Here is a 26,209-nt window from a genome sequence, read left to right as displayed (position 1 = left end):
ATCGGGAAAGTACCCAAGGGGCTAGGATAGTACCGTATAAATTACGAAAGGATTTCGATAGCGAAACTTAGTTAAATAAATCAGCTTCACGCTGTATCCCGCACATAGCAGGGTAGGCAGAGGGAAAACCTAGTGTTAAGAGACTCGGTTCCCCACTTTCTGCCAAATTCTGGAGGCATAGCGTGTTGTGGGGCAGAACTCAACGCCGCGCTTTGCCTCGACACCAGAGGGAAGAAATGGAAATATAAACGTAAGTAAATATTTCACTTCCTCGAGTGGGGATCGAACCCACAGTCTTCGCGTTACAGTCACACCCTTGTGCCGCTGCGCAACAACGGCTTATCTTAGTTTGTGTATAATGTAATAAAACTCATGTTTTAGTACTTATACTTAATATTTTATAAATTTACTCGTACTTATAGCAAAATGTACATAGGTCGAAATAAATACAATATACCGTACAAACTTGTAAAAATCGATAATTGTGCGCATTATTACTTGAAGCCCACAGAATTCTTGTAAGGAGTTAACACGTGAGGTTGGCAGCATTGCTAAATTTAGTGTTTGACGCCAACCATATACCTTCTTCGGTCGTTGTTCGGTCGCTTCTTCCATCAATAGCGTCGCATTGTAGATGTTTGATCGTGATGTTATTACTAAAATAACGCAACACCGGCCTATAATTGATCATAATAAATATGTTAACTAATAGTAATATGTGACACAAATATTTTCTGTGAAAATAAGTGTAATTTGTTTGAGAAATGGCAGAAAAAACTACGGAATGGCGACCTGGGCCTACTGTTTGCCGATGTTGTTTAAGCGAAGGTTGCTACAAAGATATTTCTACTGAATATTTTTGGATGGGGAAGAGAGAAGTTTATGCAGATATGTTGTCCGAATCGTTTGATTTAAGTGTACGTATATTTTGTGTGTGCATTGTTCAATTTTTGTACGTTGGCGTCCATTTTATAGTGTACTTTTTTTTTAATGTATAATCCGACCGCATAACGATGCATCTGTTCTTGTTCTTGGATCGAATGCGGCTTAGTGCTTCTTAATTCGGTAGATTAATAATAGTCGATTTTTTTTTAAGTTTTGATGTAAACTTTAAAGGCTTATTAATTATTATAATCAACGACAAATTAAAATATACTTTTAATTAAAACTAATGTTTTTTTGTTGCGTAAAAAAAGCTCCTAAATAACATTTTATTAAATTATTTTATTAGGCTGCACATTGTTTTTATTGGAAATTATATAAATTTAATTGAGGGCATTTATCAAAAATTAAATACACTAGCTATAATATAATAGAAATAAAACATTTATTATCGCCACAAATTAAGAACTTAACTGAAACATTTATTAATTATTCTTTTTGTGTTTCCTCCCTACCCATAAAAATATTAATAATTAATATTGCCATTCTTCTTATTTTATACAATTCCACAGATATCCTATTCCCAATCTGGAGGGCCAAACAGCCATAGTCGTCTTATATGTGAGCCCTGTATATCGAGGTTGCGAGATGCAGCAGATTTTAAGAGACAAGTGCAAGAGTGCGAACGCACATTCACAAATTACTTAGATCCTGGGAATTCAGTTGCTGATATGGAAGGTCAGAATAGATTTTTTTTAAAATGTGCACTTTATTATTTATCTGTTGATTTTTTTTAATGCCAGCAGATAAATTATAGCTCTAAGTGCCTTATATCTGCCTTATACATTTTAGGATTCTAATAAATATGATGAAATAATATTTAACAGCACTCTCTACTATATATGCATGCATCTTTCATAACTGTATTACGAAAGATGTGCAGGTTCAAAAAGTAAAATTGTTATAAATTTAAAAATATAAAATTTACAGTGAGCTTAGAAGTGGACAGAACTGATAATAATATTAAAGTGGAATGTGTGAAGGAAGAGAAGGGGGAGTCTGATGATGACGATTTTGATGATCGGCCTGGTTTTGGTGATGATGATGATGATTATGATGATTGTAAGTATATTTGTGTTTTGGTTATTGGACTATAAGTTGTCATATTTTTTATTTAAATCTGGTCAGTTCAATTGTTAGTATCAAAGTGAGTTGAGTAGTGGCTCCTACCTCTCACAAAAGTAGCTAGGCTGATATGACTATAAAATTTATTATAAAATTTTATAGTCATATCAGTCTAGTTTTAAGAAATATCTGAAGTGATTATATGTTTGTTTAAAACATATTCAGATGAAATGAAATATTTTTTTGTTCCACGCTGTATCCTGCACATAGCAGAGTAGGCAGTGGGAACCTGGTAGTACATACTCCTTCATTCTTCATTTTCTGTCAATTCTCAAGTTGTTTCCTGTTGAATATCAGAACTCAACGCCACACTCTGCCTTGTTACCATAGCTAGGAAATTAGGAGTTGTGTACACACAATGGTCGCTTTTACAGTTGCATGCTTCTGCACCACAATGGCGTCAATTTTCTATCTTATTCCAGAGAAATGGACATTTTCCATTCCTCTGATAGGACATTGAACCCATAAACCATCACATCTGAATGGTAATTGCAATACAATTGATACAATGTATTATTAATAATATATACTCTTTCAGTGGACGACCAACCCTTAACAAAGTTAGCACGTAAAATACCCAAAGAGGAATCTGTACAAATACTAGAATTATTAAATAACGACAAAATGACAGAAAAAAGGAAATCCTCGACGAAAAATAAATCTTCGTCGGCAAAAAAGGTTAAGACGAAAAAGGAGATTGCCACATCAAGCAAGGAGAAACCTGAGAGAAAGAAAAAAGGTAGGGTTTCTAGATTTTTTAAATTTTAAATTGGTATTAACTATATGCTGTGGATTTTTTTGCTGAATGTGTAAATGGAAAATTGATGGATAAATATATTAGGTAGTAATTTAGTTTGTGATCATTTAATTTATAAAAAAAATAAACTAAGAATTTTTAAATTTCACCTTGAAATAAAAAATAAAAATGTGTTTTTAATATTAACAAAGTCTTTGTTTTGCAATCTTTTCATTGATAGATTATTCACAGCATTTATGTTTTCCAATGTTTAATTGTCAATTTTTTTGCTGATATCCTATATATCTATTTATTTACTTAAGTTTGTTTCATCTCTTCCTTACATATAATGTATTATGTATATTGTAATTGAAGCAAGACTGATAATAAAAAATATGTATTTAAAAAATTACAAGGCTTTTGAAACTCAGTTGATTAGTGTTTGAATGTAAAACAATGGTTGTGGGTTCAATCCACATGGGGAAAATGAATAAATTTCTTGCTGGTAACAAGACAAAATGCGGCATAGTGTTATGTCACTCAACATGAATATGACAAAGTTTGGTTTAATGGATGGATTACAATTAAACAAATTGATAAGTTTGATTAATTTTCATATCATTGAAATAAATAATCATAAATATAATCATAAATTAAGGCCAGTTGTGATGCCAGCGTACAGTCGTTGTGGGTTCAACCCCCACTCGAGGAAATGAAATATTTATTTAAATTTATATTTTAATTTCTTCACTCTGGTGTAGAGGCAAAGTGTGGCATTGAATCCTGCCACTCAATATGCAATGCAAATGAAGAATGAAGTGTCTTAACACAAGGGTTCCCTCTGCCTACCCTGCTGTGTGGGATGCAGTGTGAACCTGTTTTTTTTTATTTTAATATAATAGTATATAGTTAAAAAAATCTAAATTATATTCTATATCTATTAATTTATTTTGTCTATTAATACATATTTTAGAACAAATGTATGCAAATTGTTTTCTATTTTTTACTGTATAGAATGGAATTGATTCTGTTTTTAGAACTAATCTTTTTCATCTTCCTGGCTTTAATCCCAACTATTACCAGGGCCTGCCTTACTACTCAACCTCCTCCACTTTGCACTGTCTTTTGCGTCCTCGGTGGTTAGACGTAATCTATAACACATTAATTATAGAAACATACATATTCAGCAGAAAAAATGATAATTCATATATTGCATGACTGTGTTGATGTTATTGTATGGACATGTTTCTACAAGTATTTTTGTTTAATTAATATACAAAGGATAAAATATATTTTATTTCCTAATTTCATTTATAAAAAATGTAAAATGTTTTTTTTGTTCTGTGTCTAGTCTAATTGGAATAAACTGCCTTTTGGATAGGTTTCTTGAATATATTATTTTCAGTGTTGCCAGGTAAGTTATAAACACATGTGTGGTAGTTAGCATTTGAAATTTGAAATGTTGCCAGATTAAGAAACATGTCCACACAATATGACTGAAAAGTCTTATCATATTTTTTTGGGTGGACATAAATAAATGAAATGAATCTTCATGTTAATTACATAATAATGTTTTTTAATATTTTGGTCAACCAAGTCGAATTTAGTTTATTTTTAAATTCTAACTTCGATTATGTTCTTAGAAAGTAATGCCATCCAGAAATATATCTTTAAATGTGAATAAGATACTAAATAAAATTGTAATTTCTTTATAATATATATTATCTTTATTGTACTGATTTATTTAGTATGTTTATCTCGTAAATTGATCTTTTCCACCACTTTTTCTCGTCTACACATATTTCAGCTAAGATAACTCTTATAACTAGACATATGTATAAATTATAACTAAACTAAAATATATAGACAACTAAACGTGCTTACTGCACTTTATTTTAAATATAGTCCCAAAAAATTAAACTTTAATAAGCCATTTAGTTAAGTGTCGTTTAATAATTCATAATTTATCGAATTTGGAACTAAACAATGAATGTATCCAAATTAAACAAGCAAACAGTCGGTACAACGTACTCAATTGAATGCTAGAAAAAGGAATGTAAGTTTCTAAGAAGAACTACTCAGATTAACATTTGTTTTCAAGAAGACGAGGGCGTTCGGTTTATAGCGGTGTTTTTTTGTTTTAGAAGAGTGGTCGGACCCAGCGCGCCTTAACGCCGGTACCATAATAAAATGTACGACCGCGTACCCATTCAGAGTGAACGATAAGTGCATTGTGTGCGTTTACTGCCAAGAGTTATATGAGGATCCGGATGTTTTCCGTCAGCATATGGACGATGAACATGACACATTTAATATAAAAGTGGCATTTCACAATCTGCCCAAGTTAGAGTTTGTTAAGGCAGATCTAACTAACTTGCGATGTAGAATGTGTTCACAACAGTTTGATAATTTAGAAATTATTGCGGAACATCTGAAACAAACACACAATGAGGCTATTGACTCTAATGCCCGACTTGGTGTTATGCCATATGTTTTAAGAAAAGATTTCTTTAATTGTGTAGTCTGTGGTAAGAGTTGCCCTTCCCTATTTCATTTGAATCGACACACGATAACTCATTTTCTGAGCTACGTTTGCCATTATTGTGGTAAAAGTTACGTGGCTACCACTGGTTTGTTGCGACACGTCCGATCTAAACACCAAGAGTACAAGGTTTCGTGTCGTAGATGTGGAAAAGTCTTCCCCAACATGGAAGCTAAAGAAAAACATAGGAGAACAGAAAAATCCTGCATGCCCTACTGTTGTTCCAAATGTCCCGAAAGATTCCACGATTGGAAGATACGGAAAAGACACATGGAAACTGAACACGGTCAAACGAAACGTATAGATCGTTGTGCCGACTGCAATATAACGTTTAGCAAGGGAAGTGCGTACTACCAACATTTTAAACTAAAACATTCTAAAGATTGTGTCGTTTGTAAGCACTGTGGCATGAAATTTATATGTCGGTCGCGTTATAAACGACATCTTACCACTCATGTTAGTTATACGGTGTAGTATCTTGTAAGTACAAGCTATTTACTATAGTGCCGAGTTGTGGGACTTTTAAAAACTTTGTGTTATGTTGATCATATTCTCCATATGAGTGGAAATGTCATTTAATATTTGCTAAACTATGTATTAGCACTAGAATAAATATTTATATCTTTAATTATTAACGACTCAAATTGTAAAAACAAAATAAAATTATTACAATAAAGATTTTAATATTGCATTATTAGTATAAACTGAAAACAGATACAACCGTGTCGTACATGCAAGAAATTGCCATTGAATGAACATCTTAAATTTTACAGTCATTAAGAAAAAAATAAGAATAAATAGTCTAATTAATTAATATACGAATTTAGGAGAAAACTGAAGAATGAAGTGACTGCTATATGCAGGATAAATCGTGAAACTGAACTTTTCTTTCAGTTTCTCGCTTTAGCATTAGTAAACTAGAGAATAATGTAGTCTAATGAGTTTAGATATTAATTATTATTTGATATTAATAAATATTTCACTTCCTCGAGTGGGGATCGAACTCACAACCGTCGCGTTGCAGTCACACCGTTGTGCCGCTGCGCCACGACGGCCTCTATTATTATTATTATAAAAAATAACTTTTTTTTAAATAATAAATTCTTAAATTAAAATTACTTTTATCCATACCTATATTATAAATTCGAAAGTAACTCTGTCTGTTTGTCTGCCTGTCTTTTATGCAATAAGGACGTAATCCAATTGTAATAAAATACTCATATAGAGATACTTTTGGGTCTTGGGATGAACATAGGATACTTTTTTTTCTCATATTTGTAATATTGTCGACATACTTATACTAATATATTAAAATACTTATTATTTTGACATGCAATTTATTCTGCCATGTTTATAACAACCGTCGCTATGCGACCGTTGCTAAGCAACGGTTTGCAAAGATTGTTGTTTTAAGGCAATGTTAGCCATAATGAGCTTGTTTATCGCATATATTTTTTATAATTTGATATTCATCCTTATGAAAATAAATATAATAGTCACTTTTAGCATTTATCTAGATGGAAATTATAATTTACTGTATAACATTCTAATAAATAATTAAGGAGATGTCACTGATTCGGAATGACCTAGCCTTCGGGCGGCATAGTATGACCGACGCGAACGGGCAGATGACTTTAATGGTTTTGTAAATTTTCATCCATTTTCGAACTAGTAATAATTTTTATGTAATTATGGGATTTTATTTGATATTGTTCGCGAAAAATATCCTATTTAATATAGAAAAATGTTTAGTCAAAGTAGGTATCTATGTACGCGCGAACGAAAAACTTTAGGTACTTTTTCTAATATTAAGAATTTCCTTCAGTTACTTTTACTTCTTTTGTTTGGTCATTTCAATTACTCAGATATTTTTTCTAATAATAAATCAGCACTTATTATTCTTTTTTAGCTTATTTTAATTATTTAGGCTTATATTTTCTTACTAATTCTGTTGAAAACTGAAAATGATTTCATAAATATATTTAATAAATATTCGTATAGTTCAAGCGGGCGGAGCCGCGTTCGGGCCCTCTAGTAACAATATACATTTTCGTTCAATGAGGAAATAATTCTGATAGATAATATATATACACTATAACTCCTTATATACGAGTTGACTTTATTAATAAAAAAAACATTCTTTTTAGTTAAATGGTAATTGTTTTGTCTATATAGTGTCGGACGAAGTAATAAAATAGTAATCAGACACGAAATCCAGCTTTTACAATGACTTTATTTACTCTTATTCTACACAATTCAATTCTATATACATTCTAATATCAAGTTGCCTCGACAAAATCTTAGAACGTAATGAACACGAGTGCCTTTCTTTTTTTTTTTTTTTCGTGCTTGTAGTTAATGTTGTTAGCTCTATTGGCTTTTACAGCGACACTGGTTGGGTAGGGAAGAGGATACTCTTTCCCTGATGAAAAGGAAGCACTACGTGGCTGCTGTGAGGATATCGACGACTGTAATGGCGCCCCCGGGTGCGGGGCTCGAACCTCGGCTTGCGGCCGTCGAGCGGACTGGGATTTTACCTATTCTAAGCAATCCAGCCGCGACATGAAGCCACGACTGGGGATAAATTAAACTAATCTAAGGGAGCCAACGGTCCCTAACCGCTGAGCCCGACCGCGCCGAGACGCGGTCTAGCCGTGGAATAAGCTAGACTTCGTCGTCAGTTCCGACGACAACAGTGTGTGTGTCATGCGTGTGTAGTGTGTTTCCTACTAACGGATGGGGTATTTGCTACGGTAATGGCGGTATCTAAAAGGACGCTACGCTGGCGTCTACGCGTAGAGAGCGCGTTAGCAGTGCGCGTCACACGCCTGAACGATTAGGGGATTCGCGTGCGAGCCTGCGCGCTCAAAGTAGCGCTTCGCTAAGCGTTTACAGTGCTCGTTGATCGTTTCCAGTTCAAAATCTCTATGTAGGTCGACATTACGCACGAACCAGGGACAGCCTGATGCGATACGTAAGAATTTATTTTGTACCTTTTTGCAAGGGGTCTAACTTGGTGTGCGCGAACGCAACACAAGCGTATGAAAGGACAGGTCTTATACAAGTTTTGTATAGTGTCAGCTTATTTCTAAGTGACATTTTACTACTTCTTGTTTATGATATAATATAATTTACTGAGAATAAATTTAGCTTTATTGCAAACTTTCGTGAATTCCCAGGGAATGGGCTTATCTAATAGGTAGAGTATGGCGTTACTCTTTTCGGGGTTAATCTCGATTCTCCATTGGCGGGACCACTCACCGAGTGCGTGGGCCGCTTTCTGAAGTCGATTGGCTAATAAAAGTGTACAACGCGAAGTTGTGAAAAGGGCGGTACCGTCGGCGTACATAGCCAAGTGAACATCCCGAGTTCGAGGTATGTCACTGGTGTACAGCGGGTACAGAATAGGAGAGAGCGCGCTGCGCGGAGGAAGCGAGGGGAAGAGAGAGTACTTTCGACTTTGTAGCGAAAGTACCTATTTGACAGAAAGTCCCGCGGGATGTGCACGAGACAGTCCAAACAGACCAAAGCGGCGCAACTTGAAAATCAAGCCGTTATGCCAGACTTTGTCGAAAGCTTTCGCTATATCGAGAAAGATAGCAGCAGTATTACTGCGGAGGGGAGACCTTACGTTGTATCGAGCTATATGCTCTACAACGCGGTGGACTTGGTGAATGACGGAATGTTTCTCTCTGAAACCGAATAGCTCATTGATACCACCACGGACTACCACCTACCACCTCGGAGAGTCTAACGAGAATGATTCTCTCGTAAATTTTACCTAAACATCTGAGAAGGCTGATAGGTCTAACTGGAGGGGATATTCCGCGGCTTATTAGGTTTGGGAATACCTATAACAATAGCTTCCTTCCATTCGTCGGGGAATGAGCACGACTTTATAAGGGACTTAAAAATAATGACCAATAGAGATATGAACTAAGCTGGAAGGGACTTAAGCATTCTATTTGATAATTTGTCGGGCGTTTGTTTGTTTCTATCTTTAAGATTTTTGATAATTACTTTGACCTCGTCTGTCGAGGTCTCGGGTAGCAGGACTGACTACTCGGTGTACATTGAGCCTCTAAACTGTCAGCGAGACATTCCGCTTTTTCGGTGTCGGCGGCGATTGACGAATCTGGCCTAATGAGAGGAGACATAGTCGAAAGACAATCGACTCTAAAAGCTCGCGACAGCGCCCAGAATGTCTGGTGCGATGGAGCGAGCCCCTCGAGCTTTTTATCCCACGATTCACCGCGCAGAAGTTAGAATTCGAATCGAATTCTCTTCTTTAATCTATTAAATTTCCTACGATTGTCGTCAGTCGGGCAAGTGTCGTGTCGTCTCATCGCTTTGTTCCTACTTCTAATCAATCGCCTGACGTTATCTGAGATAACAAACCTACCAGAAAGTATGTTTGGTATCTCGTTGAGCAACTCTGATTTCTATTTTGAATATAAAAAAATAATAATAAATAAAATAAATAAATATAATCGGTCAATTTATTCGCCGCGTCTATTGCTAACTCCGCGGAGTCAGGTCCTTTACCGGGGATTCGTTAGAGCGGAGGAGCTTTGCAAATCTCCTCCAGTCGATCAGTCCTCACCAAGCTTGAGAATAACTGGATAATGGAATCCATTAAATGTTGTAATAAACCAACATCTGTAAGAATTGCTATATCAAGAACCTCGCCTGTGCCGCGTGCCGCAGAAGCCTTTTGCCATCGAGATAAGTCAACGAAGTATTCCAATTTTTATGTTTACAATTGAGATCTCCGATCAGAAGGACCAAGTCACCCATGCTGAGTAGCGATAGAATATCGCTTTCTAATAATTGCTTATTTCCTGAACAGTAAACAGAAGCAATAATCAAAGGCACCTGACACACCGACGCCTCGGCTGTTTCAAGAGAAGAGAAGAGACTGAGTCGAACGGTATACAGTGTAAATTCTTTTTGTAATAAATCATAGTGTCCCCACCTTTGGTGTCCCTATCATTTCTCACATTCCTGTAGTTCGCAATGCCAGGACTGGGAACCCCAGGTTTAAAAAAAGTTTAACGTTTAACTCCTGTATACAAAAGATATCGCTCGATATATATCGATGTGCTCTACATGGCGTCTGACACCGTTAGCGTTAAAAATTGCTATCGACAGGGCTCTAGCTCTTATCTTCTTATATGCGCGAATTGCGAGAAATAATATCAAAGGACGTCCTTACATTAATTTAGAGTAGACTAGTAGTAATTGATTCTTTTATAGGACCCATGCTCCACAAATTAAAGTATTACATTATTGTTTATATTGATAACTGAAGGAAGTTAGTAATAATTTAGCAAGTGTAAGATTTTAATATAATTATATATCAGGATTGATATTTTTTCTTAATAAATGGTCAATTTTTCTTATCGTTTTTTGTTTCCCAGAGAATTTTGTGTGTTCCACCCTGTGAGGGAGAGATATTGCTTCAAAGGTTTAGCTCAATTCTGGGCTAAATACAACAAAATCTGATGCGTTTAGCACTTCGTACTCTCTGGTTACCTCATCTATACTTATAATAAAATCGTAACAGTTCAATGTTTATACATGGAAGATATACAAGAACAAATGTTATTGGTGTCCAGTCGTCGCGCAGTGGGCACTAAGTGTCAGTGTCAGTGCAACGCGACTGATTGTGGGTTAATTTATATTGCCATTTTTTCACTCTGGTATCGAGGCAAAGCGCGGCGTTAAGTTCCACCACTCAGCTAGGTTCCCTCTGCTTACCCTGCTGTGTGCAGGATGAAGCATGAAGCTGATTTGTTTTATTTGTGATTAAATTATTTATTTTTTAAATTTTATTTTAAAAGTTATTTATTTTAAAAGAAATTATTAATTTAAATTTTTGTCTGTTTGCCTGTGCGTTTGTTCACGCTTATCTCAAAAACGATTTTAATACAGCTTTCACTATTGGATTCTGAAAAGTCTCACTTCGTTCTCAATCGGTTCACAAATAAAAAAGTTATGTTAATATTTAAAGAGTTGCATGCGACAATATTACAACAAAATAAGTGTTTTCTTGATTTGGCTTATTAGATCAAGAAAGTAACTGTTGTACAAGCGGGTGAAGCCACGGGGGCCACTAGTTAGGGATAAATTTTGAAGCTATAATAAAAATTATTTATATTTAAATTTACCGTAAAAAGATTTTTTTAATTTTATATATGCTTTATAAGGAAATTATAGTGTTGTAATTGAAAGTAGGCGATCTGATTATAAGTATCAGAATAAATGATATTTAATTTTGTGAAAAACATAAGAGTAAATAAAACGGAATACTATCGATTTTGATAAAACCGTGTTCTACACTATCTACATCTGTAGAAGTTGATGACAACGAAAATAATCAATATTTAAATAAATCAATATTTTCCATACGTATCTGATTCGTAAACACGTGGTAAAACTACATTTTGGATTTTAAAGAATATGCTAAGAAAGTATATGGATATGTCCGTTGGTAGGGTAAAGTAACGCAACCTTAGTAAATAAAATTCTACGTTCAAGGATATTTGAATTTAGGAAAATGTCAGTGAAATTAAGAATAATAAGACTTACGTTTATTGTTTTAATCTATTGATGTCATTTTAGGTATAAGAAATAACTACGTCTTAATTATTTTTTTTATCTACAAATAAAATTTAATATGTCGTTACTGTATGATTGCTGTAAGTAAAGAAGTCAATTTGACTTAATTCTATCCATGTCTATCATTTCTTTGTCGTACGACACTGCTGCCGTCTGTCCTATTACAGATTAAGTTAACTAAAAGAAAAAAATAGTGACGGGACTTTCTCTTTGTTCTAGAGGTGGATTGGTTAGTCGCGGCGCGTCTCAATGCCAAGGTAGTTTTGAAATATACCACGGCGTATCCGTTCAGGATACCAAGTAATTCCATGGTGTGCGTCTACTGTTGCGAGCAATATGATGATCCGAAGATATACAGGCAACATATGAACGAGGAACATTCGGTTTTCAACGTGGAAACGGCTTTCGCACATTCTATGAATAATTACACGGAATATCTGAAAGTGGACTGCTTTGATTTAACTTGTCGCATTTGTAGGGAACCCTTTGAAAGTATAGTTTCTATAGCCGAACACTTAGTCCAAAAGCACAAAAAGAATATGAATTTAAACATAGAAGTGGGAATGCAAATGTTCAAATTAGGCCCCGAGAGATGGGTGTGCGCACTATGCAATCTAAAACTTCCAAGTCTCAGAGAACTGAGTAGGCATACAAGCTGTCACTATCACAAATATACGTGTGAGACGTGCGGTAAATCGTATATAAACAAAGAAAACCTAACCCGTCATATACAATATGGTCATAGTCAATACAAAATCTGCCTAAAATGTAAAGAAGCCTTTCCCAGTTGCGAGGAACGTCGCCAACATGTTCTTTCTTCCGAACGATGTTGGCCACAAAGTTGTAATTTGTGCGGGAAAAGATTTATATCTAGGAAGCTTAGGCTCGACCATTTAATGGAAGCTCACGGGCAAAGACCCAAGAAATACACTTGTCCAGATTGTGGAAAGGTGTTTGATAAGTGGCATCCATACAGAGCACATTTTGTATTATCACATACCAACGATATATACGCATGTTCGTTTTGTGGATTCAAATTTGACACTAAAAGGGCTTTGGCGGAACATAAAGTAATACATACTAAGGAGAAATCGTTTTCTTGTACAGTATGTTCGAAATCATTTGCTAGGAAGAAGAATTTAATCCAACACAGTTGGATTCATAGTGAATATAAAAGATTTGAATGTACTCTCTGCAGTAAACAGTTTAACCAGAGAGTCAGTTGGAAGACTCATATGAAATCGTATCACCCAGAACTGGTTGACTTTTGACCTTCGGTTATTTCTAACCGGATTAATTGATTCCGTTGTTTGTAACTTGATTTAATTTTATACAATAATAAACGTCACGTTTTGTTCTTATTTCGTATTATTGTTTCGATATAGAATATTAAATGATTTTAAAGGAAATACACCGATTTTTATTATTAAATTTTTTTCGGAAAACTATTAGGTACTATTTAAGTTATAGTTTTGGGTTTTCACTAATGATTTAGCAATCATTTTATCATTGTCAAATTCTTTTAGGAAGAAATGAGAATACTAGATTTCTAGTATTCTCTTATTTTATACCTATAAATTTTATTTTTGGTAAAAATGAAGCCGGATTAAATGTACATTTTACAAAATTCATATTGCAACAATCGAACAAGTGATCATTTAATGGTTATATAAAAAATTTCAATATTATTACTTACTTCCACAATAATATTTAACATCCAATCTACAACATGTTCGATTTTACTTTATTAATTTAACTAATCTTTCACATTTTAAATAAGAATTGCTGGCGTGAAATCTCGCCAAAATGAATATACGCAAGACGAAGATTTCCAAATAAAGACTAATATCAAACAAAAAACCACAACTAAATCTGAAGAAGATTAGGACGCAAAGTAACGAGCAAGCAATGAATGACCAAGGGATTTCTTTTTGTTCTAGGCGAAAACGCCTATTTTATGGCGAAGCGCAACGCGGAGTTTATCGTGAAATTTTCAACAGCGTACCCGTTCAGACTTCCAGAGGATTCTATGGTTTGTGTGTACTGTTGTGAGAGTTATGACGATCCTTCTATGTACAGGAAACACATGGACGAAGAACATCAAACATTCAACGTCCGAATGGCGTTCGTTCATTGCACAGAGGGCTATATTAAAGTTGATTGCACAGAACTGCGTTGTCGCCTTTGTGTGGAATCGTTTGAAGATTTGGAATCTGTTGCTCAGCACCTATTTAATAAACATGAACAACCCCTTAATTTATCATTTGAATTGGGCATGCAACCGTTTAAATTAGAAAAGGATAGGATAGCATGCGCCATTTGTAAAGCGAAATCTCTATGTCTCAGACAACTTAGTAGGCATACGCAATCTCATTTCTTAAAGTATACATGTGATACGTGCGGCAAATCATATTCAACTATAACTACGTTAAAACATCACATATCATACACACATACAGGACAGGAGAGAATATGCAGGAAGTGCAAAAAGACGTTTACATCTTTAGGAGAAAAACGGGAGCATTTAAATCAATCTAAGAAATGCTGGTCACATTTGTGTAGTGTATGTGGGGAGCGTTTTCTGACATGGAATATCAAACAAGCACACATGTACAAGGTTCATGGGGCTCCCAAAAGGACCTACGTTTGCCCCGAATGTAACGAAGTATTTCCCGATAGAAAGAAATATCGGGTTCATTTTAAAATTTTACACACAGACGATAATTTTGTTTGTACATGCTGTGGACTCAAATTTGATACGAAACGAAATTTGGAGAACCATAAAGTAATTCATACGAAAGAAAAGTTATTTCCTTGTCCTGTATGCTCTAAATCGTTCCCGAGAAAGAAGAATTTAGTTCAACACATGTGGATTCATAGCGAATTGAAGAGATTTAGTTGCACATTATGTAACAAACAGTTTAATCAAAGAGTTAGTTGGAAAACTCATATGAAATCCTATCATCCGGATTTAGTTGATTTTCAAGATATGCAAAATAATAAAGTAAAAATGGTTCTAACTGTTTTGAAACATGATGAATAGATTTTTTTAGTAAAACATTATGTGAATCTCAATTTGATCTTTGTTTCTATGGGATTTGGAAATTTACTTAATAAGATATGATTTATAAAAAAAATATGGTAAACATGTTCAGAGATGAGTGCCTAAAGTACCATTATTTTAGAAAACCAAAAATATTGTCTGTTTATAATTATAAACTCTAAAAACTAAAGAGACATCAGTAATTGATGCTTGTAATTTGTTATTTCGAACTTGTTTTCGTTTTATAGTCTGTTTTATAGGTTGTGCAAATTTTAAAATAAGCCATAAATTATAGTTTTAAATAAATATTTTTTTATCATGTTTACTTTTTGTTTTCTTTTCATGTAAATTTTTTTAAAAATATTTAAATTTCTGCATTCATTTTACAAACCATTTACATAATTATAAATAATTATTTTGGATTTGTATAAAAATATTAATATGAACTAAAATATTAAATTTAAAATGTCAAATAAACAATAGTTATAAATGGAAGATAACTTGAGGTATTTTGGCATGATGACGGAATAAAACACTGATCAAAGGCATTTCTGTCTGTTCTAGACCCAATACGACCGTTATCAGTCGCCAGACGGAATGCCGAGATCATGGTGAAATACTCCACGGCCTACCCCTTCAGGTTGCCAGAGAAGTCCCTTATGTGTGTTTATTGCTGCGACTCTTACACAGAGTCATCTCTATTCAGGAAGCATATGGATGAGGAACATAAAAGTTTTAAAGTAGAAACTGCCTTTGCACATTGTCTATACGAAGGGTATCTTAAAGCGGATTGCACAGACTTACGGTGCAGAATTTGTAATGACACGTACAATAAGTTAGATGAAGTGGCAAAACATATAAACGAAGTACATGGCCAAAAGATTAACTTTGAATTCCATTTAGGTGTTCAGCCCTTTAAATTTGAAAATGATAAGCTATTATGTGGTATTTGTGAGGGAAATTTTCCTTGTCTTCGCCAACTCAGTCGTCACATATCGTCACATTATAAAAATTTTACTTGCGAAGAATGTGGAAAGTCTTACACGACAAATGGTTCTTTACAACAGCACATGAGGTTTTCTCATATTTCAGAGAAGAGAATTTGTAGGAGATGCAAAAAGACGTTTAGCTCCTTGGAAATGAAACGAGAACATGTCGAATCATCTCCGAACTGTTGGACGTACCAATGTTTTGTATGCTCACAAAGGTTTATGAAATGGTCGGCGAAAGAACAGCACCTGATAACGGTACATGGTCAAGCCAAAAAGACACACTCGTGCCCTGAATGTGGGCAGGTGTTTTCTTCAAGAAATTCTTACAGAGTTCATTTTGCAACGATGCACGCAGGAGTCAATTTTGTCTGTTCTTGGTGTGGTCGAAAGTTTAGTACTAAAAGACACTTAGAACAACACACAGTTGTACACACCGGTCTTAAACTATTCGATTGTTCTGTTTGTTCTAAATCTTTTCCCAGGAAGGCAAATTTGACCCAACATATGTGGATTCACAGTGAATACAAACGTTTTGAATGTTCTGTATGCTCAAAACAGTTCAATCAACGCGTCAGTTACAAATCTCACATGAAAGCGCATCACCCCGATATCGAAAATGTTTGAAGAAATTTTGTCGTCATAAATATTTAACTTTGAAATTAAATACTAATAGCGACTTGTATGTATGTAATACTCAAAAGAAACATTTGGAAAGGTGTTATTCTTGTCACTTATTTATTTTTTTCGGTGGCGTCATATAGATGTTAATTTAAATGAAAGTATTTTTATTTCGCTTTCGATCCGTAAAAAGAAAATAGTATAATTTCGGTTTAGATTTTAAATGCAAATAAAATTTAAATATTTTTTTTTATTATTTAGATATCTTAAAATACTAAGTCATGGCGAAATTAAATAAAAAACTGCTTTAAAAAAATACACAGCCAAAACAGAAGAATGAGTCAACATGGAAATTTTCTTTTTTTTTCTAGACTCCAAACAACCCAGTCGCATTATGATGACTAAACGGAACGCAGAACTTGTGTTGCAGTATTCAACGGTATACCCGTTCAGAATTCGCAGCAAGACAATGATATGCGTTTACTGCTGTGAAGAGTACGAAGACCCTAAAAATTATAGAACTCATTTGGACGAAGCTCACAAAACTTTTACCGTATCTACTGCCTTAGCACATTGTGGATACGGCAAAGAATACCTTAAAGTCGACCTCACAGATTTAAAATGCAGAATATGTTCTCTGCCTTGTAATAATTTAGAAGAAATAGCTGAACATATTAGAGAAATTCACGGCGTAAGCAAAATTGATTTAAATTATGAAATTGGTATGCATCCTTACAGAATGGACGGTGAAAAATGGGTTTGCTTTCTCTGTGACAAAAAGATGCCATCGTTGACCAAATTATGTAGACATACAACTTCACACTACCAAAAGTATACTTGCGATGTGTGTGGGCGGACTTATTTAAAAAATGAGGCATTGAAATATCATATTCGATGCTGTCACACTTATGGAAATCATGTATGTAGAAAATGTTGGATAGATTTTCCAACATTAGAAAAGAAACGAGAGCATTTAAGACAATCGAAACGCTGTTGGACCTTCTGTTGTATCAGTTGTGGAGAACGTTTTATGTCCTGGGAAGGCAAGCAGAAACATCTCGTAGAAATACACGGGAGGCAAAAGAAGATGTATGAATGTCCAGATTGTGAAGAAACCTTCGAGTCTCGAAAACATTTCTATACTCACTTTAAAGTTAACCACAGCGATGACAGCTACGTATGCTCATGTTGTGGACTGAAATATGGCACCAAAAAAGAACTGGAGGAGCATAGATTCTGTCATACCGGTGAAAAGCCATATAGATGTTCTATTTGCTTAAAATTGTTTTCGAGAAGTAAAAGCTTAAAACAGCACATGTGGATACACAGTGATAATAAAAGATTCATATGTGTTATATGCAATAAACAGTTTGCACAAAAAGTTAGCCTCAAAGGCCACATGAAGACCCATCATCCCGAAATCACTCTAGAAGTTTAAATGTTATTAGATAGTTTGTAATAAATATAAATTCACAGATAAACTCCGTGTTTAAGTTTTTTCTTCTTCATCGTTAGGGTTTCCGGTATTTGGTTTGACATTGACCAATTTCTTTTTTGTTTTTAGGGTCGACATTGGAAATTCGCGGGCGTAGTGAGAATGAAACTGAGAAAAAGAAAATAGTACTCGTATATCAGACGCCTCAGCGTCGAAACGCGGAACTTATACTCAGGCATTCCACCGCCTATCCATTTAAAACACGTTTTAGTCAAATATTATGTGCATATTGTCACGATGAGTATAGCACTTTGTCTAATCTTCGATATCACATGAAAACGGAACATGTCAATAGTGATTTTAAAAATGTTTTCTATAGAACTAAAGATAATTTAGTTAAAGTTGATATAACTAATCTTAAATGTAACATTTGTAGTCAGGACATACAAGATATAGATACTTTAATGGGCCATCTATCTAGAGAGCACAACAAATCAGTCAAATTTAGCGCGCGTTTTGGTGTATTACCATACAAACAAAATGCAAATGACGATCAATGGATATGCGTGTATTGTAAAAAAACTTATGTAGAATTTATTCAATTTAAACGACATATAGCGACACATTTTATGAATTTTAGCTGTGACAAGTGTGGTACAACTTTCATATCTGATCATGCCTTGCGAGATCATCGTCGGCAGGTTAAATGTTTTAGGACTGCATACAAGCCTCGAAATGGCAGAGTCATGAAACCTCGTACAAACGCAGAAATTATTCTTCAATGTTCGACTGCCTGTCCATTTAGGACATGGAAAAGCAATTTTAATTGTGTTTTCTGTAGAGTACAATCAAGCGATCCAAGTATACTTCGAACTCATATGGTGACTCGCCACGAAAATTATGATGTACAAGCAGCTTTTTATAAAAAATTAGGTAAAGAATTTCTTAACATTGACATAACTGACCTTCACTGTAAACTGTGTTTTATTCCTATTGAAAATTTTGAAACTTTAACATATCACTTAAAGAATGATCATCAACAGCCAATAAACTCAGATGCGCAAGTGGGTGTTTTGCCTTTTCGGTTAAACAATGGCTCGATTTGGAAATGCACAATGTGCCCCAATGAGTTTAAAGATTTTGTATCATTAAAAAAACACACATCCGAACACTTTCAGAATTACGTATGTGATACTTGTGGCGAAGGTTTCGTTACTGAATCGGCCATGATAGCACATACTAAAATACCACATGAAAATAAATATAATTGTAGTCGATGTGTGGCAACTTTTTCCAGTTTGGAGGAGAGAAATATTCATGTTAAAACACAACATACCTCGACCCCGTATATGTGTGTTTACTGTAAAGATAAGCCTCGTTTTGCTAATTGGGAGCTTCGGAAGAAACATTTAATGGAAGTTCATAATTATAAGACTGGTGCTGATAAATATGAATGTGCTACTTGTCAGAAATCTTTTAAAACTCGATCAGGAAAATACAATCATATGGCAAGAACTCATAGAGTAAAAAAAGATACTGAATTAAACTACCCGTGCCATAGCTGTCCGAAAGCTTTCACTACTCAGTTATTTTTGGATAAACATGTTGCTAAGAAGCATTTTGATGCTTGAAATATTGCATGAGATCTTTCAGGATTCAAATATTCTGTTTAGGGAGCATTATTGAATTCTTGATACTTTTGTTATAGTCATGCCTAAAGATCCTTAAATTAAGAAGAGAATTTTATGGCAAGAACTCATAGAGTAAAAAAAGATACTGAATTAAACTACCCGTGCCATAGCTGTCCGAAAGCTTTCACTACTCAGTTATTTTTGGATAAACATGTTGCTAAGAAGCATTTTGATGCTTGAAATATTGCATGAGATCTTTCAGGATTCAAATATTCTGTTTAGGGAGCATTATTGAATTCTTGATACTTTTGTTATAGTCATGCCTAAAGATCCTTAAATTAAGAAGAGAATTTTTGAGATTGAATAATGATGTGGGTCTTTTCTTTTTTAGGGACCACAAGGGATATTGACGGGCACAAAGAAAAAGAAAGTAAACCTAAAAAAGGTTTATTTGAACGGTCCGTTAAGCAGAATCCCCAACGGCGAAATGCTGTGTTAATACTTAAACACTCATCTGCTATTCCATTTAAAACTAGATTTAATAGAATACTTTGCTCTTACTGCCACGATGAATTTGAACCAATGGAGGCTTTACGAGACCACGTCAAGATAAAACATGTCAACGCTGATTACAATAGCGCTTTTTATAAAGTCGTAGATGATTTAAAAGTAGATATTAGTCATTTTAAATGTAATATATGTTCGGAAAATATTCAAAGTGTTGAAATGTTTATGATACACTTGTCTCGTGACCATGGAAAAATAGTCAATTTCGACGTGCCCTTTGGCGTTTTACCATACAAGCAAAATGAGACTGGCGTGTGGATGTGCCTAGATTGTGACAAAGTATTTTCTGAATTTTCACATATTAATGGACATTTACGTAGTCATGCGAAAATTTTCACCTGCGATAAGTGCGGAGCAACATTTCTATCTGAACATGGGCTTAAGCAACACGAGCGTAACTTTAAATGTTACAAGGCTACATATAAACCACGCTTTGGAAAAGCCCTTAAACATCGTTTTAACACTGAAATAATTTTACAATGTTCAACAGCATGCCCTTTTCGTACTTGGGGGCAAAATTTCAATTGTGTTTTCTGTCGTGTCCAGTCCAATGATCCAAACGGTTTGCGTGCTCATATGGCGTCACGGCACGCAAATTTTGATGTTCAACTGGTGTTTAGTAGGAAATTACGTAAAGAGTTTCTTAAAGTAGACATAACCGACTTACAGTGTAAGCTCTGTTTTTTACATATAGACACTCTTGACGATCTTTTGACACATTTAAAAAACGATCACAAACAACCTGTCAATGTGGACGTCCAACCAGGCGTACTCCCGTTTAAGCTCAATGACGGTTCCAGTTGGAGATGTGCGATATGCAAAATACAATTTTCAGATTTTATATCCCTGAAAAAGCATACAGCGGAACATTTTCAAAACTATGTCTGTGACACTTGTGGTGAGGGTTTTATAACAGAAGTTGCTCTTAGAGCACATACGAAAATTCCACATGACAACAAATATAATTGCAGTAGATGTATAGCAACGTTTTCTACCTTAGAAGAAAAAAACACCCATGTCAAAACACAGCACACTACCCTTCCGTATATGTGTGTTTATTGTAAAGACAAACCCAGATTTGCCACTTGGGAGTTAAGAAAACGGCACTTAATGGAAATTCATAATTACAGACCTGGTGCTGAAATGTACGAGTGCACAACATGTCACATGATGTTCAAGACTCGGTCTCAAAAATATCACCATAATGTAAAAGTACATCGCGCAAAAAAAGAAATGGATTTCGGTTTTTCTTGTGGTCACTGTTCCAGAGGTTTTGCTACAAAACTATCTTTGGATAAGCATATAGCTAAAAAACATTTTCACGTTTGATATCCTCCAATATAAAATTTTTTAAACGTGAGAAAATCTTGTTGCTGATATTCGTCCGAGTGGAGAATCAAATGGATTATGTCGAACTCGGATTGGCAAGAAACTTGTCTAAGTTTGGCTACGGAAATTTTAAAATGTAATGATGATCTCATTCTGCTAGCCGTTCTGTACTTAAAATGTATGGTCTCCTTGACAATCTGAAACATTAATCCCAATAAATACATGTGGCTGTATTAAAATTTAATTTATTAATTTGATAATAAATTTGTTTCTCCATATGTTACTATTGTAGTAATTTATAAGATAAAAAATTTTGCGATTGAAATATTCTTTTAATTTTAATTGTGGCATTATGACAACAAGTCTAATTTATTTAAAATTTATATAGAATTTATTTTATCCTGTGAAATGACATTCATATTTTTGTGACGTAAATCCATGACTTCCAGAGATTCTATTCGATTTTTAACTTTAACTATGCAAACACCTCAGGGCTTTTTAAGTCTCTAATGTAACATATTCTACATATTTATAATATCTTACATTAACTTACATTTATTTTTATGTTAATTGTAAATACTTAATATAAATTCCAAGGAAAGTTAACTGTGTATAAAATAAATAACTAAGACTTTCATAAAGAATTATTTGTGTAATTTGGAGCTAATTAAATTATTATATTATTATGTAATGGGTTTTATTGAAATCGAAAGTATAAATTTAAATTATACTATAAATATAAATTTATTTAAATTTTTAAATTTATTTTTAATTTTTAAATATAATTTTATTTAAATTTTTACTATAATTTCTTCGCTTTGGTATCGAGACAAAGCGTGGCGTTGAGTTCCGCAACTCAATACAACTCAACGCGCAATGTCTCCAGCATTCGGCGGAAAATGGGTAACGGTGTGCCTTAATACTAGGTTCCCTCTGACTAACCTAGTGTTTGCGGGATACAGCGTGATGCTGCTTTATTTATTTTTATTGAATTTTTATTTTAGAAGAAACCTTGTATTTCTAAACCACAAATTATTATTGAATACAACACATTTTGGTACGTTAATTATATAAAAAATTAAATATACATTCTTCATAAACAAAAACATAAAAATATCACGAAAAAATACAAAATATCTGATAACAAACGCATGTGTTATGTACTTCTAAATGTTATGGACAGTGGAAGAACTGACTCAGGTTTTCTATTTTTAGGAGAACGCGGTCAAACAGAAAACAGAAACGATAAAACATCTGAAAGTTTACTATCTAGTGATACGAAAGTTATTGAAAAACGACGGTATCAGCGAAGTGCGAGAGCTGAAGCAAGATTTATAACAAAAAAGAACGCCACAGCCTTGCTTGAGTGTTGGTCGTTATGTCCGTTTAGGTGGAAAAGAAATAGATTTAAATGTGCGTATTGTGAAGATAACTTCACTGAATGTTCAGAGCTGAGAGAACATGTTAAAATATGCTCGATACAACACAGTGTCAAAGATATTTATAGTAAATTCAAAGAAATGTCACTGATAAACGTCGATATTACTGAGGCCACCTGTAGAATTTGTGCCATGCCATTTCAAGGTATTCTTGAAATGCGAAATCACGTCATTGATCACGGGTATGATGTAGATACCACATATCCTGATGGCGTTCTGCCGTTTTGTTTGAACAAGGAATCTTGGAGATGTGTAATATGTCATGAATCTTTTAACAACTTTCTCAAATTGTATGAACATATGAACATACATTATCAGCATTACATATGCGCTACCTGTGGTAAAGGATACATGACGGCGCCGAGACTGCGCAAACATTCTGAAGTACATATAACTGGGACTTTTCCATGTGACAAGTGTCGGCGAATTTTCACCATGCGTGCAGCTAGAGATTATCATAAAGCTCATGCTCATGCTAAGGGGCCTCGTTACGAATGTCCACAATGTAATATGAGATTTGGAGGCTATTACGAAAGGATGAATCATTTGAATGAGGCTCATAGAGAAAAAGAAGTTTCTTACAAGTGTGCTCATTGTGAATTATCTTTTAAAACTAGCGGAAAACGTGCAATTCATGTTAGATCCGTTCATTTTCCACAGCAACGCAACTTTGCTTGTCCTTTTTGTAAATGGCTATTTAAAACAGGCTATGAATTAAAAAGACATATGGTGAGACATACGGGAGAAAGAAATTTCTGTTGTACTATATGCGGAAAAACGTTTCCAAGAAATAGAGCGTTAAGAGCTCATTTCAAAACGCATGAAGACCTTAGTTGTAAATGGTGTGGAGTGATTTTCAAACAAAAGACGCTTTTATTGACTCATCTGCGATCCAATCATCCGGAAATAAGTGATTTAATGTTGTCCGGATTAGAGAAGATTTAATAAGTGTCTGCTGCTAATTATTACTATTAAAGTATAACATAATAAATATAATATGGTTTTTAATCAATTTACTTTTTTTAGATAATGCATGTCTTGGGGCCTTTGGTACTATTTCTAGTAACAAAGTATTATTATTTTTTTAGGTTCCGCTATTGCGGATTATGAAGAGTTAGTAGTAGGAGTTAAACGCATTAGAAAATTAAAGGAGAACGTCTGTGCGAGGCAAATGCGTCGTCGACGGCGCGCCAATAACGAGCTACCAGAAGAATCTGAGAAAAGAATATCTAAAACAATGATGCGTAGAAATGCCATGACGCTTCTCGAACATTCAACTGCTTGGGCCTTCCGTTGGTTTCAAAGCGCTTTTTTTTGTTCCTATTGCGACGCTAAATACGTTGATCCAGTACTTTTACGTAACCATGTTCAGACTTTTCACATTGCCGATGCCCCAACGAAACGAATATTCTCAAAACTCACGGAAAACAATATGGTTAAAATTGATATTTTAAACTTGCGGTGTAGGCTGTGTGATTTTGAAATAAGTAGTTTGGAATTAATGAAAAATCATTTAGTTTCTGGACATGATAAAATATTTCACTTAAACTATAACGATGGTGTTTTACCATTCATTCTTGAACCTAATAGATTTGAATGTCAAATGTGTGATGCGGCATTCTCGAGTTTTTGTAAGATTAACGAACATATGAACACTCATTATAAAAATTACATTTGCGATACATGTGGTAAAGCGTTTATTTCAAAATCAAGGTTTAGAACTCATGTCCAATCCCATGAGATTGGTAATTTTCCTTGCGGAGAGTGTGAGGAGATTTTGGAAACAAGAGCTGCCAGAATGTGCCATAGATTAAGAATACACAAAAAGGGAGTACGGTACACATGTCCATATTGCCCAGAAGTATTTACAACTTATTACGCAAGAGCCAAACATTTAGTGAAGGGACATAATCAACAAAAGAAAAATTATGAGTGTTCATCTTGTGGAAAATTATTTGAAACTAGTTGTAAGCGAGCAGCGCATATTCGTCTTAGTCATAAACCTTTGGAAAAGCGCTATGATTGTCCTAATTGCCCATGGTACTTTATTAGCAAATCGAAACTTACACGACATGTAATGTCCCATGAAACAAATAAAACTGTGTGTAAAGATTAAACAGAGATAGTTGACGATATTTTTTCTATTTTTAGGCACAGAAGCCATCAGAACAACAAAAAGTTCAATAGCGATTGAGTGGAGACAGAAACGCCCATTTTTAGAAAACAAGGCTAATTCGGCCGTAATACTAGATTGCTCAAATGCTATAGTATTTCGTTGGTCACGTGGTAAATTTCTTTGTGCCTACTGTCCAGAAATATTCCAAAACGTAGCAGATATCCGCAAGCACTGCGATATACATGAAAAGCTTACAGTACTTCAGAAACCAGAAGTACACAATTCATTTCCACTGAAAATAGACATAACAGATTTAAAGTGCATGCTGTGTAATAATAGTTTCAAAAAATTAACTGATTTCAAAATTCATTTAGTTGATGTTCACAATAAAGTATTTGACTCAAATTACGACGACGGTGTTATTCCGTTCATACTTACGGGCTCAGAGTACAGATGTGTCATTTGTCACAACTTGTTTGAAAGCTACGTGAATTTATTCAGTCATATGAATGAGCATTATCAAAGTTTTGTATGCTACACCTGTGGTAAAGGATACTCGGCAAAATATAAACTGCGAGCACATCAGAAAAGTCACGAGACCGGTAAAGTGCCATGTTCCAGATGTGACTTAGTATTTTTAAATCATGTTATAAAAAACCGACACGTAGCTACAGTGCATGGATCCAAGAAAAGGTATCGTTGCCCAATTTGCGCTATGGCTTTCGAATCTTGCCATTCGAGATTGATACATCTTGGGAAAGTACATGGACAAAAAAGCGAATATCGATGTAAAATGTGTCCGGCAGTGTTTAATACTGGGACATCTCGTTATTCTCACATGAGACTTGTTCATAAGCAAAAAAAGATATCTTAGCGTTTTAATCCTGGCCGGGCCTACAAGTAATATGGGTACAATAATTAGTATGCTAAAAACAATTACTTTTAAATAATCATAAACAGTAAAACTCTTCCTAATCTAAATCCTCAAAGTAACAAAATGAATTTGTCACAAGATACCTATTATAATATTTAAGAAGATTGTTTTAATATCTTTTATCTCATAAGTTTTTACA

General features: G+C 34.4%; 3 protein-coding genes across 7 annotated transcripts in view; all 3 read left to right on the top strand.

The window, feature by feature from the left end:
* Positions 1-439: 439 nt before the first annotated feature.
* LOC146530522 (uncharacterized) lies at positions 440-22,265 on the top strand. Of its 4 annotated transcripts, none has more exons than XM_085199887.1 (6): positions 440-917; positions 1,455-1,620; positions 1,873-2,004; positions 2,606-2,806; positions 18,184-18,987; positions 20,077-22,265. In XM_085199887.1, the coding sequence occupies exons 1-6, from the start codon at positions 765-767 to the stop codon at positions 21,579-21,581; spliced, it is 2,961 nt and encodes a 986-aa protein (XP_085056013.1). In that variant the 5' UTR covers positions 440-764; the 3' UTR covers positions 21,582-22,265. The 4 variants fall into 4 exon arrangements, with proteins under 4 accessions (XP_085056013.1, XP_085056017.1, XP_085056015.1 ...); XM_085199891.1 differs by lacking the exons at positions 18,184-18,987; positions 20,077-22,265 and adding exons at positions 4,948-5,643; positions 12,201-13,375 and having other exon boundaries at positions 459-917; XM_085199889.1 differs by lacking the exon at positions 18,184-18,987 and having other exon boundaries at positions 516-917.
* LOC146530517 (uncharacterized) overlaps positions 2,667-26,209 on the top strand; it is a 52,983-nt gene continuing 29,440 nt past the window's right edge. Inside the window, exon 1 of the mRNA XM_085199897.1 lies at positions 2,667-2,806. The gene's annotated coding sequence lies outside the window, so the exon portion shown is untranslated. The remainder of the gene's footprint in view (positions 2,807-26,209) is intronic.
* Positions 23,862-25,165, top strand: LOC146530521 (zinc finger Y-chromosomal protein-like). 2 transcript variants are annotated; one of them, XM_085199902.1, is made up of 2 exons: positions 23,862-23,996; positions 24,109-25,165. In XM_085199902.1, exon 2 carries the CDS (start codon positions 24,192-24,194, stop codon positions 25,134-25,136), a length of 945 nt encoding a protein of 314 aa, XP_085056028.1. In that variant the 5' UTR covers positions 23,862-23,996; positions 24,109-24,191; the 3' UTR covers positions 25,137-25,165. The 2 variants fall into 2 exon arrangements, with proteins under 2 accessions (XP_085056028.1, XP_085056029.1); XM_085199903.1 differs by having other exon boundaries at positions 23,891-24,020.

Source organism: Heliconius melpomene, chromosome 17 (genome assembly GCF_056956725.1).
Source record: "Heliconius melpomene rosina isolate 202511_hmr_F chromosome 17, ASM5695672v1, whole genome shotgun sequence".
Classification (NCBI taxonomy): domain Eukaryota; kingdom Metazoa; phylum Arthropoda; class Insecta; order Lepidoptera; family Nymphalidae; genus Heliconius; species Heliconius melpomene.
Note: the sequence above shows the minus strand (reverse complement) of the source record. Positions and strands in the feature narration are given on the sequence as shown.

Bases quoted from the DNA above. Each gene is read 5' to 3' on its own strand.
- LOC146530522 (XM_085199887.1), top strand. From the start codon at position 765: ATGGCAGAAAAAACTACGGAATGGCGACCTGGGCCTACTGTTTGCCGA. The intron at 1,621-1,872 runs GTCAGAATAGAT...TAAAATTTACAG, and splicing joins TTCAGTTGCTGATATGGAAG to TGAGCTTAGAAGTGGACAGA. The intron at 2,005-2,605 runs GTAAGTATATTT...ATACTCTTTCAG, and splicing joins TGATGATGATTATGATGATT to TGGACGACCAACCCTTAACA.
- LOC146530521 (XM_085199902.1), top strand. From the start codon at position 24,192: ATGCGTCGTCGACGGCGCGCCAATAACGAGCTACCAGAAGAATCTGAG.